Raw genomic sequence first — 16962 nt, 5'->3', positions numbered from 1 at the left:
CTGTCCTGCTCCTGGTACAGGAGGGCAGTCTATGGGGGCATGAAAACCAGTAGAGAAAACAGTGTTTTATTCTGCAGTTGCCAGAGGGAATGGAAGTTATGTTCATCTCTTCTACTCACTTCCCAAACTAGTTATTACACTCTATAACCTGCAGCTATCTTAAAAACAACAGCAACTGATTTATCTTTCAAAGGTTCATCCTAAGAGTACAGGCCCTACACAAGGCCATGGCTGCTTCTCTACCTCTGTTATTATCCTTCTGCCTGCAGGAATATTTGCTTTGCTCCTTTCCTGAGGAAAAACATAAAAAAATTGAGATAGCTAGACTATATCAACTGCATCATATTAGCACTTCTTGTCTGAATTAGATGAGGTCCCTGTGGGATCATTGAGAAGTTACCTGGTAACACTGTAGAGAATTTGAATAATCTTGGTTTATTCAGATTTTATAATGTAAAACAAACCTCACAAATAACTGATATGGTGACTAATAGAAAAACTCCAATAAGCACTAACATAAAGAATGAAGTTTTAGGACCATCTTAACAGAGGTCACTCCATAAAAAAGTCAGAGATTTTAATCCTGCCCCCCTACACTCTGCAGACAGCTGAGTCTAGGAAAACAGATGTCAGTTGTGTTTTTTTTTCTCCTCTACAATGTGGTCAGATGTTGAGAGCCTCTTCTGTGTTAAGCTGAAAGTATAGCTGCAAAGATGTTTCACATTTATCTGCCTTTTTTCTCAAGCTAGTGGTGTGAAAGTAAAGCTCACCCTCTGATTTCTAGTAGCTTTAGTCTGTCTAACTTGTAATTACTCTAACAACCTGCCACAGATGAGGATCGGGGGATGAGTAGAACAGAAATCAACATTTGCATACTAAGTCTTGCACTGAAGGGAGCCTACTGTGTCTGAAGGTAGTTTTATGAAATGGTAGAATAATTCCTCTTGGAAGGGGCCATTTATTTTAACTGTCCTACTCAAAAGGCTGTTAAACAATCTCATCCAAATATTTGCTGTCCAGATCTTACTTTTTTTTTTTTTTTTAATAGACAAAAGGCCACCAGGCACACCTCATTTTTAGATAGAGACAAGTATTTCAAAGAGGAAAAATTAATTCCTTTGTCAAGTTGTGTCACTGTATACCGATTCATGTGTGTTCTGAGAAATGCTGAACAGTTTTATTTCTTGTTTTCTTCCATGTTAGATTATGGCTTGCAGTCATACAGAAAAGAAGATTCTCCTGAAGGGTCGAGCTCATACCAGCAGCACTTTATACAGGTTTACATAGCTCCTGAAATCCATTCACTTTCAGACTTTGAACCCAATTCTATGACAGACGTCTACAGGTAATTTCCTGTTTCTCTCACTTAATAATCCCATCTCAAGTCTAATATTCTTTCATCACTATTCGTCTCAGTGTAATTCTGTGATCATCCCAGGGGTATGTTTGATTGCATTTAAAAAAGGATTTTCAATAATGGCAATATTAAAACTAGTTAATGGCATCAATTTTACAGGAGTCATAATATGTTTATGCATTCCATCATTCTATAATTTATGTAAACACTTAATTTTTTTCTGCATGCACACAGTGACAATGTTCTGTTTGCAGAGAACAATTAGAGCTAGAAAAAGAATGAATGTACAAGTGAATTGGTCAGTCCCTCTCCTGAAAATCTTTGTGGAAGATCATTGCAATCACTTATTTGGCTATCAAGTTTTGCCTTGTCAGTGATGGCAGGCTAAACCTGTCAGCCAAACAAGCTGTTGCAAAGTGATCTCCTATAAAGGAGATCCAACCACTCTTCAGATAAACAGGATTACTATTGAAATTTCAGAGAATAATAATCTAATAAAAAAGTATCGTACTGCATTAAAAAATCATCAATATTTTTTCCTTTTCCCACATATTTTCTCTGTTAAACATTACCGTGTTCTTGGTCTGTGCTGTTTCATAACAGTGATACTTCCTCTTTCCAGTAGTTAAGTAAAAGAAGTTCAAAGGAGAAGTTATAGAACAGATGGGACTACAAAATTTTTATGTCCCCTCCCCCCCATTTTTTTTTCCCTTTTTCCAGTACAGCAGATTGGCAAATCTGCAAAATCTGGCAAATTTAGTAGCTAGCAGAACATAAATTACTGGAATTCAAACAAAGATATGAAATGGAGATTGAGTAGAAAAGGATAGTTATTAGCAGTGTTTATTAACAACATTCTGAGTTCTACACTGGCCCACAATAAACGCTTATGGCCTTAAGTGTCTGTTGCAGGGCTTTTACTGAAAATTTAGTTACAGAAACAGAAAACGTTGTTTAATTTTTTTTTTCAATTAGGATACATTAAAAATTATGTAGGATGAAGATGTGATTTTGTATATAAACACAAGATTTATTGGATTCATGTACATTATTCCCTGGTGTGCATATACAATAACGATACCTGCTAGAACTTTATTATTTTAATCTATTCTATCAGGTCAGATTGTGTAAATAAGAATTTGAGGTCTTTGTAGTGGTTTGTTTTTCTTGTTTGGTTGGTTTTTATATCTATGGGTGGTCCAAATATGCCATTTTAATTTGCTTCAAAATAGCCAATCTAAAAGCAGTTTGTCACTATGTTGATATATTTGGCTATTGTTGTTCTGTCCTGTGGAGGTCCTTACTTTTCAGTATTGACTGGTCTTCAAAACTGTGCTCCAACTAAGCAGTAATTTTAAAGTCATCTTATGCATTGAAACTTATCATTGCTCCACATTCAGAAAGCATTCTATTTTCCAGGAAATGTTATTTCCTTGCTGCTTGCCTGGTTTACTCTTTGCCCATATTCAGGTTAGATGACATTACTTGACTTTGCAGACAACCTGGCCTCCTGAAACCATTTATTGCCAAGGACTCCTCTTAAAATAGTGTTAACAGCTGATTTTCTCATATCATAGATGAATACACAATGAACTTTTGACAGGTTTAATGAATGCTTTTTGAACCTATCTTGCTGTCAGTTCTTGTGTCTGAAAAATGCAGGTCTCTTTATTGTACTGCAGATAATCCTTGCTTGGTAAAAAAAAAAAAAAAAAAAAAAAAAAAAGACAAAAAGAGACGAAATATAAAGTCAGGGAAGAAGATGAAGAAAAAGAGACTGAATAAAAAGTACCCTGTAGTATTAACAAGTTTTTCTATTTAACTGAGCTATTCTTCAAACTCTGTGTTTTATCACAGTTTGTGTTCATTGATACGAGCAAGTGGTAAGCCTTCCTGATAAATGTGTGGGATCACCAACTGGGAAGTAGTGACCTAGTCTTGAAATCCTCAGTGTCAAAAATTCCTGTGCAAAAATTCCATTAACATTCCTGAAGATGTGGCCCAAATAAAGAAAGAGCAGAGACTGCAGGTTTTGTAATTTTGTGTGCTTTTACAGATGAATCATATGCTTTTAAAGTTCTCCAGGGAATGTGTTGGTCAGATGGGAAAGCTAAAATGGAAATGAGAACGGGAACATGAAAGAACCTCCTAATCAAGCTGAAGTGGCTGTTTCCAGTCACAGTTTCTCCTAGATTGGCTTCTCTTGATTTGTAATGGTTATGTGAATCTCACTTTCCGCTCTGTTATGACCTTTCTTGAACACTGCTGCTAAAGATGAATGAAATCAATACTGCTTTCTTGGAGTTACCATCATTTAATCATTCTCCATGAAAAATCTGAGCTTCGCTGTCTCACCAGGACTGGTAATCCTTTCTGATACCAAATCACCCCCCAAAAGAACATAAAAATCTCATCAGATTAATTCTACATTATTCAATATGGTTTATACAGACGATTCTGTTTGGTAGTGGTGTGCTACCAGTAGTACAGAAGATAGATAGCCATACCCATTGTATGGCTAGGATGCCATGCTGAGCAAAGCAACCACTAGCAATACAACAAATTGCAAAGCAGTTTTCCCCATAAGAATAAATGTATTCAGGAAAAGAAGCATATAGTGTGTTATTTGTTACGCAGTTTGAATACACAGAGGCAAGAACAGCTTTATCAGTATTGCTGGCTGGAGGAGTTGTTGGCTTCTCAGAGATCACTGTTCCAAAAGATCTCTTGTGAGTTCAGCAACAAGACTGAACACAAAGTCATTAACCCATTTTTTCCATTCTTCACCCTTGATGAATGTGTTTAACCTTGGTTCATGTAAGGAAGATGTCAATGATGAAAATATCACTCAGAAAGAAGCAGGAAAAATTTGTTCTGTATACAGTCTGCTCTGCACACTGTGTCTCATTGTTAACTTTATGGAGATTTTCCAGAACAGTGATCTATGCTGAAAAAGGGACCACTCTTCTTGATGATGATTCTGATGAACCTGCTCCTGCCCATTGATTAGAGCACAGATATGTTCTGTATGTTTAATACATGGGTGAAATGTAGTCCCTGCACATATCCCTTCCGGATTCTATTAAATTCCAGAGAAAATTGCTTTGCTGTCCATCAAACTCAAATGCTTCATCTCTGAGAATGGTAACTGTGCAAGTAGCTTACTGTTAAATTATCAGTGATGTATCTCCAAAAACGCAGAGAAGTAACAGCAGAAAAGTTGCCATCCTCTCTTTTGGGATACTGAGCTTTCAGTCGTAAAGTGGGAAAGAATGAGAAATCCCCACAAGTTAAAATCATTGTCTCCATTAGCTGTTACTTCATTAAGATTTTGATTTCCTTTTATTCTGCAGTTATGCCATCATTTTACTAGAAATTGCTACAAGAAGTGACCCTATGCCAGTAAGTAAAGGTGAACTTTGATGTCTGCCTGGTAATTTTAATTCTGTTTCTGCTGAAGATACAAATCAAATGCTGAGCACCTGTACCTTTTTTTCATGTTTGTTTGTTTAAGCATCCATTTTCCTCTTGATTTTTGTGGTGCAAATTCAGTTCCAAAGGAACATGCAACTAGGGCTTCCACGTAAACCTAACAGGACTTTAAAGAAGTGTGTATGAAGAAAATAAGTGTACTTCCAAAATTGCTTTTTGTGTCAGCTCTCTGAAATTAAATGTGAGGACAAAGATATGCCTTAGCATCTTTCTTCGTCTGCAGTTGTTTCTTGCCCTTCCTGCCATTCACACACTTTCAGTGGAGTATTGCACTGGTAAGAATATCTTTAAAGAGCAACTGACCTCCTTATAAGGAAAATGTCATCTTTGTGTGTGTCTCATGATCAGTCCTAAGTGACAAACAAAAACATGCGCCTTGAAAGTGAGACCAGAGGTTCTGGACACGTAACAATGTATTGTGTGAAATAATTTGCACAACGATAGTTCTAAAAACTAAAACTCAAAACGAACATTCTTCCACTTCCAGGGGTTTGTGACAACAGACCAACAAAGATCTTGTAGATTCTCAAAAGTCACCAAATGTCTTGCCAGGTATTAATTTTTAGTTTACCTGGTGCAAATACTGAGACTGAACCCTTCCACCTATGAAAAAGTTTATAAACAAGGCTGCTTAGATTAGACTGAACTTTATATATATATATATATATATATATACATCATCATTATTATTATTATTATTATTATTATTGTTAGTTTCTTTCTCTCTGTTCTCTTATTTAAAAATATAAGTGATCTTCTGCTGATGGGAAATTGTCATAAAAGTAATGATGATCACAATAATTTATTGTCAAAAGGATAAAAACACAACACTTTTTCAACTTTGTTTAATCCCTTTTTCTCTAGAAAGATGATGTGCATTCAGCTGAATATTCTTGGTGTCTGCCTTTGGCAGAACTAATTTCACGGAAGGCTGAGAATTCTTGCCCATGTCCCACAGATTACATAGAGGTGAGATATAGTATTACATACAAAAATTCTTTGTTGAAGTACACTTAAGAAATGTGACTGAACTTTCATGGCAATGAATGTAACCAACTTAGAAATCAAGAAGCACATCTCAAACAAAGCACAATGAAATTGCTTTAATACCCTTTTTTTTTTAAAAAAAAAAAAAGTCAATTTTTCCCCTCAAATTTTCAGTGTAATAATCTTTTTTTTTTTCCTTTTTTTTTTTCTTAATATTCAGTCATGATTTGTGTGCAATTTCAGTTTATTTTACTTGTTGATTACACGCGTAATTTATATTAGTTATATCTGCTTAGCTTACAGATGAAGTGCTTTCAAATTCTGACGTATATGTTTCAGGCAAAGTATAAATTCAATTTGATTCTCATGCAAAAGATCTGTGTTTGGTAACCTCAAACTGACTAAAAAGAAACCTCACTCCATCTCTGTTCAATTAAACCAGGACAAAATTGTGACATCCTTATTTCAGTTTAAGAACTAAATAATTAATCTTCTGTGGCTTGTAGCAACCTAAATGTATCAAGCTTCTTATAAGCAGTATTGGATTTCAGTGGGAAGTTAATGTTTTAAAGATGTATTTGAGTTTTTAAATGCTTGTGAATATTTTGTACAGACAAGTCTTCATGTGACTCCAATTGCATAACAATATCTTAAAACACAAGACAAGAGCTTAAGCAGAGTTTGGCAGGAGGAATGTGAACATCTACTTAATGATTTCCCCTAGCTGAATTTTCATGAACTAACATTCTTCATTCAGTTATACATATAAATATATACACATATATAGATAGATAGATATGATATAATATAATGATATATTATAATATAATATAAGATAAGATATGATATAATATAATGATATGATATAATAGATATGATATAATATCATATCTATCTATCTATATATGTGTATATATATATATATATATATGTATCTCTCTATATATATCTAGATATATATCAGATTCAGAAGACCTTAGTATAGTCCCATTGTTTTTCACAAGCTGTAGATAGGGCTTCACACACATTTTTAGCACCAAGAAAGAAATACCAGTGCATGAAATGACAAAAGGCTCTTTGTTTCTCTCATTCTCTTTCTGTGTCACAGCTAATCAGAAAGTGCAGAAAAAATAATCCAGTCCAAAGACCTACATTTGAACAAGTCAAGAAAATGTTATACAAGATGAATCCTAATAAAGTTAGCCCTGTTGACATGATGATGACTCTGGTAATTTTAGATTTTTAATCCAGTTCAAATTAATCTGGTTACAATGGTCTCCACATCTCTACTTCCGGTTTTGTTTGGTGTGGGGTTTTGTGTATGTGTTGTTTTTTTGTTTTGTTTTGTTTTGTTTGATCTCATTTATATTTGATAAGAACACTCAGTCATTCACTCACCTCTAGCAGATTAATTGTAATTTGAGCTAAAAAAAAAAAAAGCTGCAGTTCTGTTGAGGCCCATTTTTCCTTCTCATCCCATTTCTGTCAGTTCTTAAATTTTTCAACTTTACAGTGGAACACTTTTGTTTCTTCATTCAAATGCCATTGTTGTTTTTTTTATGCACTTGCAGGAAATTACAGCCTCCCTTTGAGGTGGTTTTACAGAGCTGGGGGTATAGAATCCCTGCATACCACAAGTATGTTTACAGATGCATTTTGAGCATCTTAAGCCCACCAGGAGAAAAAAAAGTCTCTTGTCTCCACAGTTTGTTGCCTTCCATGGAGGAAGGATGCAAAAAACATAGCATAGCATAGCACAGGAAGCATAGAAAGTTTATGAAAGAGCTTTTTAATATTTTGACAAAAGGTTGAGAATTACATGCTTCTTCGGTTTTGGTAACATATTTTAATATGCATCTGTAACTTGGTCTCTGTATTGGATTTGTCCTCTAATTTTTACATAGACTCTGAAATCTCTAGGATTGATGTCCACCCTCTTAGGTATAAGCAACAATTTAAAATCTGGAATCATGAATTTACCTGTGGAGAAATCTTGTCTTTGGATTTTTAAAGAAACTTTAGTTATCTCAGACCTGGGCCTTTGCTTATCTAAATATTTTCAAAGCAAAATCATTCAAATGCTTATATCTCAAATACTACTGTAATCTGTTTCAGTAAATGGATTATTTTGTACATTTCTCCATGTTATTTAGATGGAGAAATATAGCAAACACTTGGAGATACTGGTTTCTGAGAGAACTCAGGATTTAATGCATGAAAAACAGAAGACTGATCGTCTGCTGTATAGTAAGTTTTCTAGCAAAAAAAAGCTGGATATTCTTCTCAATAATATTTGATTTTAAATTTATGATTACAAACAGAGAAATGCCTTAATAGGTGATTATTTAATAAATAATGTTTAGTTGGTGATTAATTGATGCATATATTCCTTGCACATTTGAAAAGACATTGAAATGCTTTTTATATTCCCTCCAGTAAAAGTCAATATCGGGAGTCTTTGACTGGATAATCCGCAATACACTGGCTTATTTTTGTCTTGTTTAGCAGTCCTTCTGTATAGTTGTAAATATTGGGGAATTGCTTTTGGATTGATGTTACTTTTAATGGAAGTACATATTCTGGAATTCCTCAGGATAAAAGAAATGTGGAATAGGCAGAACTCTTAGGAGAGGAAAAGGAAAAGGACATGAAAGTGCAAGATCAGAGAAATAATGAAGATCAAGAAAATCTAAGAGATAATAAACAAGCTTGGATTGTATAGATATTGTTTTATCTTAACCAAAAATCACGGATCATCTGGAAAATCTGAATTTGTTATCAGTGAGATTTACTGTGAATTCTCACCTTACAATATTTTGTAATATTTTGCAATATTTTGTAAGGTGAGAATTCACAGTAAATTTTGTTGCTGGGCTGTTTTATCCTTAAAAATATTTCACCTTTAATAACATTGTTTTCATACCTTTAAACAAGCATGTTATGATTGCTGTGTTCTTTTATCCATGTCAAAATAGTAACAGTATGCTACCTTCTATAACAGGTATGTTGCCAAAGCAAGTAGCAGATGATCTCAGGCAGGGAAAACGTGCACAAGCTCAAAGTTACTTAAGTGCCACCATCTTTTTCAGGTAAATAAAAATGGAATATATTAATGGAAATGACTCCAGAAGAAACGTCTAGGCTCTTAGCAGAGGTGAAGCTCCTAGCTGAGCACTGAATCTCTGTCAAAACACCACTAATTGTATCAGGTGGCAACATTTGGCTCTGCAAATGAATGCCTTTCAAAATTCTCACATTTTTATTTTTTTCATTAAAATAATGCAGATAAAAAATAAGACTACTGCGGAGCTCTAAAATCACTCTATGTATGTATTACACAGGATAGGCCTAAGTAAAGGTTCCAGCATTTAGCTATATAGAGGAAGCATATCTTTGCATAGAGTCCACTTACCTTTACAGGTTTTGACACTTGGTGTGGTTATGTGTGCTAGAAGCAACAACTGTATTACATCTTCACCTGTTATAAATGGATAGCTATTAAGTTATCTTTCTTCATTTGTACATAAACTAAAATTGAAGACTAGTAGTCTTTGAGAGATTAAAGTCTAGCTGTAAAAACAAACAAACAAACCCTACCACCAACAACGAAAAAGACAGTTTACTCCATTTGTAAGCAGAAAGACTTAGTTCAGTCAGTCCTTTTAAATGGGAGGCATTTATTTTCATTTTAAGCAAATGTTTGAAGATATAACTATTCTGTAAGATCCTCAGCCAAAGAAATACTAAAAAAAAAAAAAAAAACACACAAAAAAAATGTTGAGTTAATTCAATTGAGAAATTATTACTGTGTGCCTGGGATTATCAGTTTGTTGTGGTTAAGACAGTGGCTATGTGCTTTTTGTTGTGTTTTACAGTGACATAGTTGGCTTCACTCAGCTTTCCAGCAGCAGCACACCTTATCAAGTGGTAGATCTCTTGAACAAGCTTTATACCGCTTTTGATGAAATCATAGATAACTATGATGTCTATAAGGTGGAGACAATAGGAGATGCCTGTAAGTTCCTTGAATTGTGGACAATGATGGGACATCAGCGTAGAGACTGATGACAATTAAGAACAGGTGAAGGAGATTTGCAAAGCTTATTGCCACTGAGAAGACACAAAACAATCGGGGCAGAAGTCCTAGCACAGCCTTAGCAGTCTTTAGGAACATTTTCCTACATACATTTAATCAGTTCTACAGTTGGTGAATGTAATGGATGGGATGTTTGGGCTGAGTGAACAATCCCTGATGTTTATTTCGTTCCTATGACCTGCAAGGTCTGAATTTAAACCTTGGCAACTGACTAATCCCAATTGGAAATTTCTGTTTCACAGGAACAAGACTGAAAAGTTTATCTTCTGCATGGGAACATAAATGACATTCTCTAAGCTATACTATATCTGTCTTTGTTCAAAGACAGCAATAGTCTATGTGGGTTTGGCTACCTATTCCTTTTGGATTTTTAGGAAAACAGCATTTTAATTGCCATTATAGAAACCTTCTGGCACCTGACTACCATTATAGCTGAGTTTCATCCAAAACCCAGCAGAATCCAGCAGTTTTGGATGAGACAAACAGGAATTCTTTAGCTGGTGGAGAATTAAAACAAAACAAAACAAACAAACAAAAAAAAGCTAGATTTTTGATTGAACTCTTTATAGAGCACAGAATTCTTGAAAAAATGCACCTGAGGAATCCTGAAGAGACATGTTTCTTCACCCACATAGTAAGAGTCGCTGCCAGTAGGTATAGAACAGAGTCTGGTGGGAATCATATACCCAAAGACAAAAGGTATTAAGCAGCCACTTGCCCAATATCTGTCCCATTTGAAAGATCCAAAGATCCTCAGGAGAGGGAGAGAGGGATATGCCTTATGACAAGTAAGATCGAAATCCACTGTTTTTCAGAGGCAGTGTAATTACATACATGAGATGTTGCTCTGTACTTCTTGTTTCTGTCTGTCTCTGCACAGCAGGTATAGCTGTGCCTCAGGATATTAAGAAATAGTGCTTTTATTTTTTTCTAACTTAGCAGCAACTGGTAATTATGTGTGTAATTCAAACGTTAACACAGTTCCATTGTTATTTAAAGATATGGTAGTGTCAGGAGTACCCAGAGAGAATGGGATCCTTCATGCCGGAGAGATCGCAAGCATGGCTTTAGACCTTGTGGCCGTCTGCAAGACATTTAAGATCCCACACAAGCCCAACACCCTCCTAAAGATAAGAGCAGGAATACATTCAGGTATGTTGAGAGGGCTGTGAAAGAATCCCCCTCTGGTTTAACAAATGTTTCTGTACTGTCATTTCCTCTCCATTTAAAAATGAAGCAAATTTCCTGACATGGGATGGAGCACCTTATAGAGGTCATACCAGCAGAGTAGGTTATTGGGTACATGCAACTTTGGGAAAACAGTGTGGAATCCAAAACTGGAAAGACAGCATGGCCCCAGTACTTTAATGTACTGATCTAAGTGTGGACTGCATTGTGTGTCTGTTACTTGTCCTTTTCATCCGTTCTGTTCTCAGAACAGTGAGTTGCTTCTTCAGTCTTTGTTCTAGCCTTTGCTCTCAGACTCCTGGCTCCCTGCGCTAAGCTGATATGTGATTGCAGCTCCTTTTTGATAGACAGAGTTGGACATGTATTGTGCAGCTCATCATCTGCAAGTTGAGTGGCTTATGTTATCTCAGCAAAGATCAGATCTTCTGCATTTCAAATCCCCTGGGGCTGACATGAAGCAATCAAAACTAATATTTGAAGCACATGGTCATTTTCTGCCGTCAGCAAGAGCAGGTTGTTTCCTATTCTCACTTTTCCATATGACTAGAGGATGTTTTGTGGGCAGCTCCTACTGTGAGCATTCCTATCTCCCTGTCCTACAAAATATTCTTTTGTAGTGTTGAAAAATGATTTCTGCAGGTGCAGAAACTCATGCATGATACGTCCATCCCATCCTTACTTCCTCCACTATTCTCTTTTGATGTCCTTTTGCCATTCCCTTCATGGCTCTCTGCAAGCCATCTGCAAACATGATGTATAATCCATCCAAGATAGTACTGCCATTTCTTCCTTATCATGTTAATAAATGGGATATAAGGAAATGTAGGAAGCAGCCAGGAGGCTCCGTGGCTAAGTATGTGATTTGAAAACACAACATATTTTATTTTATTAACAGGGGCAGTTGTAGCTGGGGTTGTTGGGACCAAAATGCCACGGTATTGTTTGTTTGGAGATACTGTGAACACAGCTTCCAGGATGGAATCTACCAGTGAAGGTATCAAGCTGCAATCTGCAGGTGCAGTTCTGACCACCCCTTAATGAGTACTGCAGAAATGTTATGCTGAGAAATGTCAAGTCCTGTCCTATTTCAATGACTGCAAGTTCTGTAAGGATGGTGTTGGTTTCTGTAGCCAAATTTGCAGATGTTGTTCTCTACAACCTTTGTAACCATGCCCTCAATTTCCCAAGTCTTAGAGGGGGATTTTCATGGCTTTACAGTTCTCTACAATAAGAAATGGTGTACAAGAATCAGATTTTAGAGAAGATAAAAGAAAGAGTTAAACGTGTAGGTTAACTGTTCATATTCTTTCCTTGTACCCAGCTGTGTTTATAAGAAAAATATTTTCATGAATCCTATTTTTAATTGATAACTTTTGTTCCATGAAGAACACAGGAGACAGTAAGATGCCAAGGGAGCTGTGTCTGTCTTTAGCCAATATAGAAGGTTATATATGTGTTTCCTCCCTCCCCCCAAAAAAAGAGATTAGACCCAAAAAAAGAGATTAGACAGAAATCTCTGTACCTTAAACCACAGAGGTATCCTCACTTCTTCCCAGGGGATAACAGGACCCCATGTACAGCTAACAAGCTTTATTTTTAGCCAGTACGAGTATCTGAATCTCAGCTTCTGAAATATTTTAGCCTGAACGATAATAACTGGAAAATAAAATAAAATAAAATAAAATAAAATAAAATAAAATAAAATAAAATAAAATAAAATAAAATAAAATAAAATAAAATAAAATAAAAAAGGAGGGAATGAATCAAGGCCAGACGTCATGGATGCCATGTTTTTGTTTCTTTCAATCATGAAATGAAGCTAAATAGTTTTATGGCTTATATTGTGATGCTTTCTAAAATGAATTTATAAATTAGGCAAAATCTGAGGTGTTGTCAAATTTAATTTTAGGATAGTAAGTGATCTTCAGTATTTTGCATGATCCATTAAAAACAAAGCAGGAAGGCAGAAGAGTGGTCCTACATCATGCCTTTGGAGGATTAGCCTGGGGATTTGAGAATCAAGCCAAATCCGTTCCTTCTTACCATTATAAACATTTTTTTCCAAAGCAAATGCTAGCTAGAGTGGAACACATGCAGCATTTTTCCTCCCGTCACTCTCCCCAAAAGCTCCTCTTCTCCTCATCCTCTTTTTAGGCTCGTTGTATGGTCTCATTGAAAGTGTTTTAAAAGTGATGATTTCAAAATCTACTTCCATCATTCTTGGTATTTCATTTTTTGTTCTGTATGTATTTCATAAAGAAGAAAAAAAGAAATAAAAATAAAAAATAAAATAAAAAATAAAGGAAAATAAAAGATTTGGGGGCAGATTTTTGCACATTGTGCAAAAAAAAAATTTTGTGCAAAAATCTGCCTTTTTTTTTTTTTCCCCAAAAGCAGGAGTATTCTGAACTCATACTATCTGTCCTCCTCTTTGATCTTTGTTCTCTCATTTGCAAAAGGCAATCAGCCTAAGTTTCTCAGCTAAGTAAAAAAAAAATTGTCAAAAATAAATAGATAAATAGATAAAGAAATAGTGGAAGTATCATAGTATTATCTCTTACCCCTGTTTTTATTCACAGGCTTGGAGACAGAGCAAGAATGGCATTTTCCTTTATGGTTAGACTTTGCTGAAAACATTTTGTGTGAAGGCAGTGCTGGGTTTTTATCAACCATGATGTAAAACTACGTGTGTAGAGCTTTCTTCACTAGATGAAAAGGGTGCTTGTCAGTAATTTCAGTCAGGTGGCTATGAGGAGTAGAAAAATAATATTGGATGCAGGATGTGAAGAGTAGAGTTTGCTGACAGCCATGTATTTGTCCCGAGATGCCCTCACAAAGAGGCCAGGATATTGGAGCTTGTGTGTGAACATTTCAAATAACAGAGGAATGACAGCAAAGACATGAAAAAAGCAAGAGGAAGTTCATTAATGAGCCTTGAAGTCTTTGGCATGCAGAGGGATATGTGTCTGTCTTGAATGGTTAAATCATTACAACAATATGACAATTGTCTCTTTTTCCAGCTCTTAAAATACAGTGCAGTTCAAGTGCATACCAGCTGTTGGAGCAGATTGGAGAGTATGTGTTAGTATGCCGTGGGAATTTACAAGTCAAGGTGTGTATGCAACGTTTATACTCAGCTTTTCAGAGAGGAGAGTGTGAAAGTACTCTGGAGTTCCTGAATTTTAACCCATGCACTCCTCTGTGTCTCAAAATCTGTGGGTTTTATTTCCTGACTCTTAAAAGAGGGCCTTAGGCTTTAAATCAGGACCTTGTTAAAGGACAACCCTGATAATTCAGAGAGTAAGGGACTAAGCCCAACTTGGATGTACTACTTGGCAAGTCATTCCTTATTGAAATCAAATATGTTAATTAAGAGAAAATATAAATAATAACACTTCCATAAGAAGTCTTCCATAAGACTAGTAATAATAAATAATAACACTTCCATAAGACTAGTCTTCCATAAGAATATTATAATCTGGAACTAGTTTTGAATGGGACTTCCATTACAGCACGGTTTTTCAAGGCAAGGTTTTGTGCCTGTTTTCCTATGTGTAAAATGGCTGACATGCACATCAGCTTCCTTTTGGGACTTACTTTAAGGTGAAATTAGAAGATTATTACACAAATGATGGGTGTTATTCATTCTCTTCCTCAGGGAAAAGGAGACATGGTAACTTACTGGCTTGAAGGTAAGAAAGCCTCTGCCACCCAGAAGGAAGTCCCCAGCCCATCTGTGACTTTTCAAGATCCCAACAGAACTTCGTTTAGTTTAATACCAGGTGTCTTTCAGGGTGATTCTCTCTCAAATCCTGCTTACTAGCCTCTCACTGACCCCAAGATCCATACTGCTTTCAGCCTGTTAGATGACCCTGCTGGTTTAGAAAGTAAGAAAATAGATAGTGTGTTCCTCTGGCCTCGTGGTTGTATTAGCCTAGATTTTATTCACTGGTGTTCCTCTTCCATCCTTCTTTCAAGATAAAAAACAAAACAAACCAACAAAAACCCTGGGCGTTACTGGGTTATGCCTTGCAAATAGCATCCATCGCTTCACAGCAGGTCGGCTGGACATTCAAGCCTGTAGCTGCTCTGACAGTAAAGAAACAGATGGAGTAGTGTTGCTGTTTAGTAGTATGATAAACCTTGTGGGTGTGATTGGTTTTGTGGTGAGAAAGGAAAAAATGATATGTAGATTGTGATAGAAAACAAGGCCAAGTCATAGAGGGAATGAAGCAGTGCAACCATAGTGGATACAGGCACAAATGAGAATTTGGATTCGTGCTTTAGTGTCATCACCATGGCCTGGAGCACAGGAAGAAGAATGGTAAGAAAGTCTGGGGTAGTTCCATAGATTCAACACTCAGCAATACTTTCCATCTTTGTAGAGAGATCTGTAAACCTAAGGAGAGTGATGGAAAGTATTTCAAGCTGTTAAACAGAGGAGAGTCCATTACAGCTGCCCTTGTCTTCGGCTGCTCTGGGACCTCTCTGAAAAACTACACTTAACATTAGCTTGTATTATGGGGTTGCTTTGACTAAAGTGGCTGTGAACCCCCTATTGGTGGCTAGTTATCTGACTGTGAAATCAGGCAGGCCTCTGAGTCACAGTGTAATTTAGGACACAGTTTAGAAAAGGTCATTCCTGAACAAGCATTTCCTGTAAAGAGAGACGCATTACTACAAGTGGAGTAATCTGTTGATGAACATGGTCTGTAAGCATTGCTGGTATTGACTTTCTTTAAAGAAAAAGTGTATGCATGGTAAACCCTGCCTGTACTTTTTAGGGTTCAATTTATGGCAGTAGATAACCTTCCAAGGCTAATATATTTTTGAAGAGTTTGGGCAGTCCAGGTGAACTGATTAAAAGTGCAACAGAATTATATATGTAAAATAGGTGAGGAAAGCATAGTCACAGCAGTTCCACCATAACACCATCTGGACTGGCCAAACCTGACTGGGAGGAGGTGAAAAGGAAGGGCTATAGGTGACATGGCAGCATTTACTCTCCTTTTTCTGCTTCCTTACCCTCCAGTCTGTTCCTGATTCTAGGTACATTTAGAAAAACATATATATAAAAGCAGGTTTTTTGTCTGTAAATTTGTGTAACTCAAGCAAGCAGCTGAAGAATTGCCCATGTTCCCATGAAGTCAGCATAGTTTTAATGTTGAATATTTGTGTGTGGTAGTGAGAAGAGGTTGACATTACCGCTCCTTCTTCAGCTTCTGTGGGAAGTTAATGCAGCAATAGCATTAGATTTTTCCAAGGTGCTTAATGGAAGTGGAAACCTAAATCTTTTTGTATTACAGAAGACTTATTGGAAATAATAATAATAAAACAAAACAAAACAAAACAAACAAACAAACAAAAAAAAACATCCTGAGTGAAATTTTGTCTCAGAAATCTGTGGGAATACCAGCGATCTTGGCAAGGAACATGCAGAGAGCTGATCTTAGAACGTGAGATCCCAACATGGAACCTGTCCTAATTTTTAAAAAGTTGAATTTTAAATTCATTTCGTATTTTTTTCTAAACTGGAAAAGTTCCTTTCTCTATTTTTGATTCTTGTATTAGTACCTGGTGCAGTAAAGTTACCCGATTTGTAATCTTAGCAAAATAAACCATTCAGTTGTCCAGAGTATAGTGCTGACTTTTAATAAAAACATTTTCTTTATCCCAGTTATACCTAGATATTTTGAAACTCTCAGCATGTAGTAGTACCGCATGGTGTATAATCTAATTTACATTATCCCTTTAATGAGTTAGCATGCTTTCTTTTCTTACTAGAAAGATGCATATCAAAGGATCTTTTATCAAATATGAATGTGAAAGCATGCACTTTGTT

The 16962-nt window shown here is 36.0% G+C and overlaps 1 protein-coding gene across 12 annotated transcripts in view; it reads left to right on the top strand.

The window, feature by feature from the left end:
* Positions 1–16962, top strand: part of LOC101804639 (atrial natriuretic peptide receptor 1) — a 54333-nt gene extending 37371 nt beyond the window's left edge. For 10 of the 12 annotated variants that reach the window (XM_072031304.1, XM_072031303.1, XM_072031307.1 and 7 more), the window contains 11 exons: positions 1204–1345; positions 4711–4759; positions 5714–5818; positions 6945–7064; positions 7990–8083; positions 8838–8925; positions 9712–9851; positions 10932–11084; positions 12016–12135; positions 14141–14232; positions 14779–16962. In XM_072031304.1, the coding sequence (XP_071887405.1) occupies positions 1204–1345; positions 4711–4759; positions 5714–5818; positions 6945–7064; positions 7990–8083; positions 8838–8925; positions 9712–9851; positions 10932–11084; positions 12016–12135; positions 14141–14232; positions 14779–14943 (1268 nt within the window). In that variant the 3' untranslated portion in view covers positions 14944–16962. The remainder of the gene's footprint in view (positions 1–1203; positions 1346–4710; positions 4760–5713; positions 5819–6944; positions 7065–7989; positions 8084–8837; positions 8926–9711; positions 9852–10931; positions 11085–12015; positions 12136–14140; positions 14233–14778) is intronic. The other 2 variants (XM_027446846.3, XM_072031312.1) reach the window with 2 other exon arrangements.

The sequence above is a fragment of the Anas platyrhynchos genome, chromosome Z (genome assembly GCF_047663525.1).
Source record: "Anas platyrhynchos isolate ZD024472 breed Pekin duck chromosome Z, IASCAAS_PekinDuck_T2T, whole genome shotgun sequence".
NCBI classification, from domain to species: domain Eukaryota; kingdom Metazoa; phylum Chordata; class Aves; order Anseriformes; family Anatidae; genus Anas; species Anas platyrhynchos.
Note: the sequence above shows the minus strand (reverse complement) of the source record. Positions and strands in the feature narration are given on the sequence as shown.